The 12110-nt window shown below is 35.6% G+C and overlaps 2 protein-coding genes across 4 annotated transcripts in view; one reads left to right on the top strand and one right to left on the bottom strand.

Moving 5' to 3' along the window:
* The window catches only part of LOC119644768 (mitogen-activated protein kinase kinase kinase 7), a 34223-nt gene extending 30467 nt beyond the window's left edge, over positions 1-3756 (top strand). The window contains exons 6-7 of the mRNA XM_038044494.1: positions 2900-3252; positions 3320-3756. Coding sequence (XP_037900422.1) covers positions 2900-3252; positions 3320-3484 — 518 coding nt within the window. The 3' untranslated portion in view covers positions 3485-3756. The remainder of the gene's footprint in view (positions 1-2899; positions 3253-3319) is intronic.
* On the bottom strand, positions 3537-8689 carry LOC119644767 (von Willebrand factor A domain-containing protein 8). 3 transcript variants are annotated; one of them, XM_038044492.1, is made up of 8 exons: positions 8671-8689; positions 8395-8612; positions 8056-8315; positions 7806-7973; positions 7581-7745; positions 7354-7509; positions 4155-7285; positions 3537-4059 (listed from the first exon to the last, which is right to left on the bottom strand). In XM_038044492.1, exons 2-8 carry the CDS (start codon positions 8582-8584, stop codon positions 3960-3962), a joined length of 4170 nt encoding a protein of 1389 aa, XP_037900420.1. In that variant the 5' UTR covers positions 8585-8612; positions 8671-8689; the 3' UTR covers positions 3537-3959. The 3 variants fall into 3 exon arrangements, with proteins under 3 accessions (XP_037900420.1, XP_037900421.1, XP_037900419.1); XM_038044493.1 differs by having other exon boundaries at positions 8395-8574; positions 8671-8687; XM_038044491.1 differs by lacking the exon at positions 8671-8689 and having other exon boundaries at positions 8395-8663.
* Positions 8690-12110: the final 3421 nt, after the last annotated feature.

Raw genomic sequence — 12110 nt, 5'->3', positions numbered from 1 at the left:
CTTTGAGCGACGTAATCGAGCGAATCTGTTGTTCGGAATTTTGTGGCACAGAAGTACGGATAGTTAGCATAACTTTTTCACTAGTGCAGCATCATCTATTTTCTATACCCTACACCACTTGTGTGGTACAGGGTTTGTCAAATTGTGCGAAAAGCTTAAAATAGATCTCTCTATTATATATTATATTATAAGTTTATCTGTCCGTCTACCCTTACTGTATTCTTGAGTGCAACATACAAGTCCTGAGATTTTTCCAAGATATTTCGATGAAATTTCGTACATTGACATGTTTTGACCGAGGAACGAACCTTAGTGATAATGGTTACGATCAAATCACTTTTCGGACCACTCCCCATATAACGCTATGTTTTGAAAAATCTTTATATAAAAAACAAAAAAAAACTGCAATTTTCTTAAATTTCAGAAATATATAGTAAGAACGTCCATTTTTCAGTATTTGATAATGAAAACTGATTCACATAATAATTTGATCTAAAGTTTGGCAATACGAAGGTTTATTTTTGTGAGAGCCCACGCCCATAGGAGTTCAAAAGAAAAGCAAGTAAACCTTTTTATGCAAAAAAACAAATCCACTTATTGACATTTGGTTCGCAGGAATGATTTGATAAAAAAAACTTAACTGTATTGAATTTGGATCCAGTAGATCTATTTTTTGTACATAATCGCATGCATGCAATAAATGTAAAATTCGTTGCTAAACAAATCTAACTTGGGATATTTTATATCAAAAATTTTTTCATGTTAATAACTTGATATAAAATCTAGCTAGATAAAATTTGACCCAAATGGATTTATTGTTTGGACTCCATTCCATATATGGCTTCTCATATCTATGCTAATAGGGAGTTAATATTTTGTGCTAAAAATTGGTTTACAGTAATAATGCAGCATAGAAATTAACGGTAGAGAATTTGGATCACGTAGGTCTATTTATTAAACCCCATCATGGCATGCATAGGGGCTGTAATGAATAGCAATACCTTGCATGCCGACATACTCTATTTTTTAGTTTTTTATAACAAAAACAACTGAAAAATAATAAAAACTTTGACAAGTAATATAAGTTGATTAAATTTCGCCCACGTAAGTTGATATTTGGAGGAATGACAGTATTTGGCAAAGTCTGCATAAACGTTGTCCCAGTGTAGAGTTTCTATTTGTTGCACTTGTGCGATAATCATATATTAGATTATGAGAGAGAGAGAGAGAGAGAGAGAGATATGCTTTACAGATCCTATAAAGCACATATATATTCCTAATCAAAGTAAGATTGCGAATTAATTCAATATGTTCGCTCTATTGTAATAAGAACAGCTGTACGCGTAACAATTAAAAAAATGATAACCGGCTGTGATCGGACCTTTTTATACCCACCACTTTTTATCCTAAAAGAAAACGAGCGTGACGATGGCGTGACTGATATGTTCCATTTTTTATAGGATATATATAAGTGGAGATCACAATGTTTATTGTGTTTTATAAGTAATGGGTAAAAAACACAGAAAGAAGGGTATCTCCAGTTCCTGCTGCACGCATGCAACGCGTGACTTTTGATTGACGTGCAAGAACTTCCAATGCTTCTTCCAAACTCGAAGCACACATAACGTCATTCTTGTTACCGCCGACAGACAGACGGACATACTTGAATTGAATCAAAGTTTAATGCTTGTTAGGTACATATATACCTATGTATATATGTCATGCTTCGTTGGTGAATATATAAATTGATAAAGAAAGACGAAACTTACCACATACATATATTATTTACTCTGTTTACCGGCCAAAGATAAAGTTTGACCATGACGTGATCGTGATCCGTTCAGAGCAGGCAACCAATAACTATATTTGATATAGAGCAAATATTGATCTAATTGAAAACTCTCGATAGACACACATACATGTTTGCAAAAAAAAAAAAAAACTTTGACTTATGAACTATAGAGATAATGAACTAAAACGTGTTACAAATTTTCTGCGGATCGAGTGAAAAGGACGAGCGTGAAAACAGCTTCGATCTCTTAACTGAAACGTTATCAATTAGAAGAAGGCTTTTATAACTTTTGCAACTTACGTCTTATGTCAAACTTTCGGCATAAGCCGAATCTAAGCTTATTTCTTATATATCTAATAATCGACCTAATCAGAAGTGTTAAGCAGGGCTGGCAAGCCAGCGTTTGAGTGATTAATCTCTTCTCTTTTTTTTTAAAGAATCGTCAAATATTTTGTTCAAGTATTTGATAACCGTTCGTGAAGAGCTTTGATCAAAATCGCTGACTATTAAAAAATCGCTTATTATTAAAAAGATTTTATTATAACATTCATCTGAAATCATTTTCGAAATTCCACGAAATTTTTATAACTACAAAAGTACGATTCGTTCAGTGTTCACTTTTCTGAACGCAGCAACTGTGGCCAAGTGAATGCAACAAGAGAGCTTTGATAGTCAGTTTAGACAAAAACAATTATTTAGGATAAATAGGGTATAGAAGGTGAGCTTAGTTGTGAAAATTTTCCTTTTTCCCATTTTTACTAGCGAAAGATCCGTACGCTGATATAATTTCGTCGAGCAAGAATGATATAGTCCTTAAGGATTAAAATAGACTAAAGTAAAATTCAAAACATTTTTATATATATTGCGTAAAGAGCGTTTAGTTGTATATTGCGCAAGACATTAATAATTCGCTGAGGAAGTTTTTAATATATTATTTTAATATTAATAGTCATTCTCTATGAAAAATTATATCCCGTTACGTTATCAATATTCATTTAGATCTCGCTCTAGAAATAATTACAGTAAAGTTAAAGTTTAATGATTTTTAATATTATTATTATTATCATATAATTTATTTTTTTTATTTTTTTATTGTTCTTTAAACAGCCAAAACTGATGGCAAAGAACGTCTTACAGTCACTGATGCCAAACCGATAATGGCAGCTGATAAATTACCGACACACGCGAGCAAAGAAATCGAAACACAGCTCGATGAAGATGACGATAACAATGAATCATGGCATGAAATGTTAGATACTGAACTACAGCCGGAACAACCCATTGCCGATAATGCCGAATCGCAAGAAATTTATAACGATCACAGACATTTAGCGAAAGAATATCTAAGAGTTAATACGAATTTATATTATGTTCAGGATTTCAAGGAGAAATACCTTTTGAAAATGGATCCGGAAGAGCGGAGAGAAAAAGAACAAATATTGCAGAAAATGAGCGAGAAGGTAAAGAACAATATTCGCATATTCAATATCAATAAAGAGTGCATTGAAATTTTGAAAATCTTTTTAGACCGAATTGCTCGAGTTGTATAACAATCTGAAACAGCAATTGGATGTTTTGCGTACGGGACAAACATTAGAATCGCATCAATTTAAAAATGACAATTCTCAAAGCAGCGGCGAAGTCGAGTCCGATGATAGTTGGGTTGTTATACCATCTAATCAGAGTGCCTAGATTTAAATTGATTAATTGATTTTTTCACTTTCAATTTATACTTATGTCTTAATTTTTTTTTTTTGATAAAATGATGTGCCATTGTGTGAGTGACAATGTCTAAGAAATTTGTATGCCTGTGATCTCAGAACAAAGTTGTTAGACTAAGATGTGAAATGATTTGTTTAATATTTATTTTTAAGAGTGTTTAAGTCATTAATAGAATGTTAATTATGTAGAATTAATTAAGTTAAGTTCATTGTAAATAAAAGACTTTAATTAGAAAATCAAAAGCGATTGTTTTTCTTTTCTAACCATTAATATTCTATAAATGCTTAACTGACTGATCGCTAATAACAAATCTTTCTAATTTAAATTTTATACATATATATATATTATAATTAAAAATATTTTGCAAAAAATTCAAATAATTTTTCTAATTAAACTGTAAAGCTTGTAATCACAAAAAATTAACACATTTCATAATTCGTTTAAATCACAATAACGAAGAAGTGAAAATTTGTTTTAAAATTTGCGGTAAAGAAGATACCTCCATGCAGACATAGCTGTGACCGGCCGGCATTTGAGCGTTTATGCTGCCATAAAGAGAGACAATGAAAGTTGCATCAAAGAGAATTAAAAGAGCAGAAGGAAAAAGTGTTTTTTTTTTTTTTTTTTTTTTTTTACTCACATGTCTGCTTCCTCCGCTAAGCTACCTATAAAAATTACATGACCTTTAACTTTCGGTTCACCGTCCATTAAAGCTTTGGCAAATTCTTTTGGTTGAATAGCGTAACGCGATAAGTTGGCATCACTTAGCACAACAACCATGTTATTATCATAATCTTCGTGGGTCAATGAATTTACAGCTTCTTTAGTAGCTTTAACTGTACTGTCGCCGGACCAGCAAAATTGTGAGTGAGCATGCATCATACGTATGGTTTCCAATCGTTCCTTATCAGTTTTTGGTGGACTGCCCGCATTAACGAAAGGCAATTCGAAACTTTCTCCACTATGACCGACAATGTCATAGACAATTTTCTTTTCGTAGCCTTCAAAGGCTTCCATAACCATAACTACCGCCTCCAATTCACGATCCAAACGACCGTCGTAGCCATTAAAGCGATACATAGAACCAGAGACATCCACAACGAGTTTTAAACGATTTGGCTTTTCTTGAATATGATCGGCCCAAGGATTTGCTTCTGCACGACGCCGATAAATATTTTTTTCCCCCGTAATACCTTCAATTAACCGTGTATCGTCCAGTTCACCATGAGTTTGATACTTTTGCCACTGACGTTCTTTGCTCTTGGTTTGCATGGCATCCAAAATGGCTTTCAATTGCTGCACTTGTTTACCTATGGGTTCGCTAAATTGAGCATAGAGTTTATGATCGTGCTCTGATATGCGTATCTCCTTCAATTTCTCTTCATATGCCTTCCGGTTCATATCACGAGCGGCCTTCTTCACCTCCTCCGGTATATCATCTTTTTCCTCATCTGATAATTGATGTACTTGATGGCCAGCATCTAAACGAAAAGGTCCACCCTTACCACCTAAACCAGCGGTATCACGGCCACCAGTCCCTCCCGCCCAAGTATTACCTCCGACGTGAGGCTCATTTTTAGGATCCACCTTACCATATTTTGGGCCCGAGACCCCCAAACCACTTGTCCGCTGAACGGTTAATTTCATTTCACGTTTTTTACGCAAGGCAAACAATTCATTACGAGCGTAGGCGTCTATTGGTAAACCATGTTTAGCCAACACATTTGTAACCTGTTCTAAAGCTTCCGGCTGATATCGATCAAAGTCCAAAACATTACCCACCAATTCGGACATGTTTTCGTTAGGATATTTTTCCAAATGTTTAACAATATTAACAACTTCCCTAGTGGAATATGGATAATTTAGTAAGCCTTCATCAGCCATTTGTCGTAATTCACCGAAAGCGTTTACTAACGTTGCCAAAGTTTTCATAGGCACGGAAGGCCCGTACTGCTGTAGAAGGTAAATTTCGGAATCTGGCGAAGGGTTGTCGACTGCATGGCAACTGAATACATCACCCAAAGAGGCAAAGAAATCGTTACCCAAAAACGGAAAACCGGGACGATTAGCTAAGACAATAACCCGAAAATTGGGATGAGTTTCTACGATATCTTGAGTAGGATTCTCAGCGAGAGCAGCATCTTTGTCACCAGGAGCCACAATTTTGCGCCCATCCGAGAGCATCATCTCTCCACTTTCCACCAAAGTGCGTAAAATACATGTGACATTTACCGGAGCTTTGTCAGCCTCATCAATTACTAAAACATGACCATTTTTAACCGCCTTCACCAGCGGACTATCCTCATACACTACTTGACCGTCACGCAACGTGGACTGAACAGTCAAACTGTGCACAGTAGTGTCACGATGCAATTGCAAATACTCACGCGGCTTATTCATCAACTGCAATAACTTATCGATTAATTTATTTTTACCTACGCCTTGATTTCCCACCAATAACAGGTGATCGCCAATAAGAAAATCTTGCAATAGGCGCTCCAATAAGGCTACATGCTGAGGCATTTCATAGAACAGGGTGCTAGGAACTTTGGATTCTTCACTTGTAGGTTCAAGTTGCATTTCCGTGCTGCCAATGCGCAAAACGTTGTTCTCTACGCTAATTTTACGGCGTTTACTTTCTCGGTTGGTAGACGATGTTTCAATTTTTGCTTTCGCAATAGCACTTTCTAAAGCCGCCCTTGGTAACGCTGGCATAAATTTTGTTAAAAATGTATTCTGTATAATCTCAAAGGTGTCGGTGGGATAGGCTGACATACGACGTCCAATTTTAAGTAGCTGTCGTGTTGACAGGGTAGCTGCCAAATTTTGTAAAGTGTTGTCAGGTGAATTGCGCAATATATGAGACAAATCAATGACTTTATGCATTTCTTCATTAATTTCGCCATACAATTTGCGCAAAATTTCATACTCCTCCGACTGTTGTAGAGGCCGAACTTCAACAAACAAAAAAAGACTCAACATCTCGGGTGTCAACCAGTTTTGTGCGGCCACGGAAAGGTTTGGTGGTTCCGCTAAGGCTATGATACGAAAACTATCGTGTATTTTAAAGATACCCTGCTCCGCTAATTGTAATTTGGAGAAACCTTGCTGCAACAAAGACTCATAACGATCGCCTCGTAGAAGGGTGATGCCATCGCATAATTGCAATTCACGATCATGTATTAGTCGCTGCAATACACTTGCAGTGCTTTTATGCAAACGATTGAGACCATTCAGCAGAGCTACGGATCCATTCTTCGCCGCTCGTACCAATGGAGAATCACGCCATATTGTATCACCATCCAAGGTAGTAATACGTTGTTGAACTAAATCACGTGAAGTCATGTCTTCATAGAGAACCATAGGTTCAAGAGATTGTTGCAGCGTAGAAACCAAATGTTGAGCTAGCGTATATTTTCCTACCCCTTTTTGACCTATTAGGCAGATATCACCCACCGCTGCCGCCTGAATCATCTGTGCAAGTATGTGGCGTTGGTGATCTAAATCAACAAAATTCTTTTCTCTTTGAGAAAGCTTAACATATCGACCACCGGGTATATTCACCATAACGTCATCGATTTGGAATTTTATTATATTATGAGTATTATCTTTTTGAGTAATGATCTTCTTTACGGCACCGCTCGGCAAAGGAGATATACTAAACGAAGTTAATAAATTTTTAATACGTTGCTGCTGCTCTTTTTTTAAACTGCAATTGTAGGGATACAAGCGCACCAGAACATCATGCACACTCAGCTTTGGATTTGTGTTCTATAAAATGAATTACTTTGATAAAGCTTCACTTTTGTTTGCGTTAAACTTAATAAGAAAGCAATTACCATCATTGTGGCGGCTAAATGTAAATTGTCCAGAGGAAAATCTGGTAAGTTAGAAGAGCTATCGGCCGCTTGTACGGCCAAGCCAAACGAAAGCAAACTTTTCAGATTATCGACAGGAACGTGAGGAGCGGAGACTATCAAATCGATAAACATCTCCTAGAATATTCAAGCAAATCGTTTAAGAAGCAATCTTAAAACTCATATATTACGTGGTCACTACTACTTACTTCAAACGAGTAGTGTGGGATATTTCTTGATTGAAAGCGTGATCGTAACGGCGGGTCTAACGGTGTACCTTTATATTTTTGGGTAGGGCAACCTAAAGCTATTACGCGAAAATCCTCGGAAACTCTTAAAAGACCCCAAGAATCCAGTTCATCTCTAGTATAGTTCTAAAAAGCAACGAATTCCCAAAGCGAAACTCATCCATAAATATTCCCAATAGTAATTACCTCTAATAGTTTATCATAGCGCTCGGGGGCCATCAGAAATTTACCATTCTCCAAATGCATTTCCCGATTTTCTAGCAAATTATTCAAAATCGGCAAAACATTACGTTCCGCATGTTCCACGCCATCTAATATTAATATTCGACCATTTATCGCTGCTTTAACCGCACACTAAAATCATAAAATAACACGCGTTTGTACAAAGGAGTACAAAGTTCAATCACACCATCAATCATTCGCCGCGACAACGTACTTGATCATAATAGACGGCCGCTTTATTTTTAATTTCACGTCTCTGCTTCAAATCACTCTCCGTTGTATCACGACTAAGGGCAATGTACTCCAATTCTCTTTGAGTCAATTCCAGAAATTGCATCGCCAATTGTCGCCTTAGCGGACCAGGTTGACCCAGCAGAAATATATCCTGCTTCAATGTGTCCTTTTGCAGCATCCATCTCAAATGATGTAAAGCCGATTGCGTTAGCTGTATAGTACCATCTTCGGCATATTGCACTAAAGAAAAAAAAAAAAAAAAATCAATATTTATTTAATCCGATGCCTCTGCATGAAATGTAAAAATCTGTGGATTAACCATATTTTTGCGGCACTAGTTCAGGTTGTTGTGGTGTTTTGATCTCTTTCGTTACATCACCTATCGTAATCTTCTCCTCTTTGCTAGTTTTCGTCGCACAATATTTTACATAAACAGGTACAAATTTCATATTATTTCCATTCTTATATATAAGAAATTTCGACGATTGTATCAAAAGCGCTGTAAACATATTTCCAATCCGTAATGTTATTTATTAACTAAAAAAATACAAAATAAATAAATAAAAAAAAAACAATTCCTAAATAAATTTATTACAACACAAAACAACTAAATTACAACAACTAAATGAATGGATGTAAAAAACATTCCACTAACACAACATTAGCCATAGTAGCGAGAAAGCATGATGTAAACATCTGTAGATTTAGTGAAACAATCACTTTACACTGCAGGGTTGCATTAAAAAAGGCATTAAATTATTAGATAATATGTAGTATTTTTAAATCTATGATAATTTTTACTTTCTATTACAACAAAAGCAACAACAAATAACATATATATAATCAATGTCGATTTTATTAATAATAAATTTCGACTAATTGGCCGACTCATAGATCAGTTTTTATAATATCCCCTGCAATAATATGAGTACGCAGCGAGTCAAAAAAAACATCTTTAAAACTGAAGATAGGTAGGATAAAACCAAATACCGAGTAAGCAAAGTTGAATGCATATAACGGAATATTTCAAGCGAAAACGAAACAAATTTTTAAACTAATAGAAATAAAGGAATATTAAGCACTAGTTGAACCAGTTCTAAAGTTATCTCCGTTAATTCCGTTAATCGTTACTGCAACAATAACAGCATGATTATAAAGGATGGAAGAGGATCTACCTTTCATGAATGGGTTAAAAAAGCCCCGAATGAGATTAATGCAAATGTTTTCACTGATAGCCGAGGTAGTCGAGGAATTTAAAAATGTTTTCTTTCTGTGTGCATCTTGATCAAAAATTACAAGGTATTTAACTTATCGTAACATATTCTTTTGCCATATGTAACGCAGTTAGCGAATGTGGATAATGATGCCATATTTTTCATGGTAATAATAGGTTTCTTTCCAACGTATCTATCATTGTTGTAATACAGTTAAGTAGTTTAGTAGTCGCGATTAGTAGACTTTTTAATTCAAAAATTCCCGGGTCCGAGTTTCAATAAAACTATTGTTGTTAATGGGGTCTTTCGGAAGTCGTGAGTAATTTTTGCAACTCCGGCTTGATGGTACAGCGACGCTTATGATCGAATGCAAACCAACGTTTATTTTTGTTCAAAAGATAACCTTGCCTAGCTAAGGCAACCGATAGTATCCTTATTCACAAGACTTTTCCAAGTCTGCATGTATTTTGATCGTTTTTTCACTTGAAGAAAGCATTTATTGAGAAAAATTGATGAAATAATTATTAATGAAAATATTTTTCATCATTTTCTACCACTTTTTCCGATTTTTGTGGCAACGTGGCGATGCCGTGTCAAAGGAACGGTATTGGTTTAGCAGCGATCCAAATATCGATCTATTTTCGCACTTCTTCAGCATTTCGATACCACTTGCCAGCCAAGCCATGATGCATAGAAATGAACAGATTGTGATCAGTAGTTGCTATGTTTGGTGAGTAGACTGGATGCGGCAGAGTTTCCCATTCGAACTGCAACGGTGCATCCTTAAACACTCTAGCAACGTGTCGCCGAGAGTTATCGTACAAAAGGAAGACTTTGCGTCGGTTAACCGCTATTGCCTCTAGTCTTTTTTGCTCCAATATATCCTACAGTGCAGTTTCATTCGGTTTTAAGAAGCTCGCTATACCTTGTTGATTCCACCATTTGTTCAGCAGAACTTTCTGGCCATGAATATTCCGCTTCGATGTCGATGTGAATGACAATTGTGGACTGATCCATGACTTTTTGCGTTTGGGATTGTCGTAGTAGATGCACTTTTCATTGCCAGTTACAATACGTTTTAGAAAACTCTTCTTTTTTTTTTTTTTGCCCGGCAAGCAATGAAACCATGATATTGAAAAGGTTCGAAATGACATTTCGAAATGACATTTACAGTTAATTCGTATGGTAGCTGGGCTTTCTCTCCTTTTGGATCTTTTCTATCGCATGTAAACATCTAGAAACAGTTGATTCATCAACTCCTAAGCTGTTCAAAAGTTCTTGGAGTGTTTGTATTGAGTTTTCGTCTTGCAATTTATTGTCTTCGGCCTCTTAAGATATGAGTGAACAGCAGCACCATAAGCTTCTAAAAGTGTTTGCACAAGTTCCGCAGCCGACTTCTTTAAATCAAGCCAGAAAAGTAGAGTCAAGAATCCATGATTAGTGTTTGCAAATACTGAATAACTCAACACTACTAAACGGAAAGTTGTTACTTTATGCGGAGAAAGGTCAAAACCAATCAATTTAATCGTTGTGTACTGTGATAATTTGCATTATTTTGATATGTTATTTATGTAAGGAATGGTGAGCTATCATCAACGAATAAACTTTTTCTATGAATGTGGACGTCTTTTTGATAGCTTTATTTCGACAAATTTGAGATGTGTCTTTAACAAAAAAAAAAAAAAAAAAAAAAAAAACTGACTTTAACACGCACATGTTTAACTTTCAATCACATTCTGTGTGTCAGTTGCATTCAATTTCAGCTAAATGAATTCCAATATGGTTGCAAAATAATAATAAAATTATCGATGGGAAAATATTAAATACCAGCCGGATGCGAATTTCGTTGTAACAACGCTAAGATGGCGTTAAAATATGCAAGAATTTTGACGGACAACGACTCTTAGGCAAAGCATTCCAGTCTGTCATATCTCCAACTCTCACCTCGTCGTCCTCCCCACGCCGAAAAGAGAACGAAAAAGTGAAATTTCGCTACTCTACAATATTGGGTGGGCGTGGCCAATGTTTTCGATTTTTTTATACATACTATAGAGTGAATCACGGAATATATACCTGAAACTTTTTTATTGCTGTAATAAGCAAAAAATTCAAATTTACAGTGTATCTTTCGGTACAGACGTATCCTTTGACCGATTTATCCTATTTTCAATGTCAACGAGCTTTTAAGAACTTTCAAGTTTTTTGTTTTTTTTTTTTTGGGTAATTTTGAAGAGGATAGATTAATTATCGCGACTGCATCTACAATGCGTATAGACATGCCCGTATTCATGACAACGTCTTTCAAGCTTCTTTCAAGCCATTTGCAAAAATTTCAACACAATCAATATATCTATCCTATCTTTTTGTCGTGGCTATATTTATATAATCTACGAGTCTAATCGCATCTAAAATTGTTTGATCTCCATGAAAGAGAAAATAAACGCATAACAGTACGAATTGAAGACACTCTAATTTATATATATTGTTAGCCAGAAAAATATATGGAATAGAAGAGCGTACCATATTCAACAATTACTTTGCACTTTAAGTCAATATTTCAATATTTGCGATCCCGTATACGTTTACCGCCAGCGGGCAGAAAGACGGACCGATGCAATCATATCTAGATCGATTCGAAATTTGACACGTTATAGGGTGTCCGAAGCTTCCGTTAGAGTTTTTCAAAAGTCATAAAGTAACTGATGACCTTCATCTTTCGATGCTGGCAGTTATTCATACAATGACTTTTCAAAAAATAAGTTGTTATAATAAGGGAAGTACTCGAAGAAGTGACCCGTCGTTGAGTCAAGACACATCGGTG

This window comes from Glossina fuscipes, unplaced genomic scaffold (assembly GCF_014805625.2).
Source record: "Glossina fuscipes isolate IAEA_lab_2018 unplaced genomic scaffold, Yale_Gfus_2 0, whole genome shotgun sequence".
NCBI classification, from domain to species: Eukaryota; Metazoa; Arthropoda; class Insecta; order Diptera; family Glossinidae; genus Glossina; species Glossina fuscipes.
Note: the sequence above shows the minus strand (reverse complement) of the source record. Positions and strands in the feature narration are given on the sequence as shown.

Excerpts from the sequence above, each read along its gene's own strand:
- LOC119644767 (XM_038044492.1), bottom strand. The coding sequence starts at position 8,584 with ATGTTTACAGCGCTTTTGATACAATCGTCGAAATTTCTTATATATAAG. Across the intron at positions 8,316-8,394 it reads ACTAGTGCCGCAAAAATATG|TGCAATATGCCGAAGATGGT; the intron begins GTTAATCCACAG and ends TTTTTTCTTTAG. Across the intron at positions 7,974-8,055 it reads CGGCCGTCTATTATGATCAA|TGTGCGGTTAAAGCAGCGAT; the intron begins GTACGTTGTCGC and ends TTATGATTTTAG.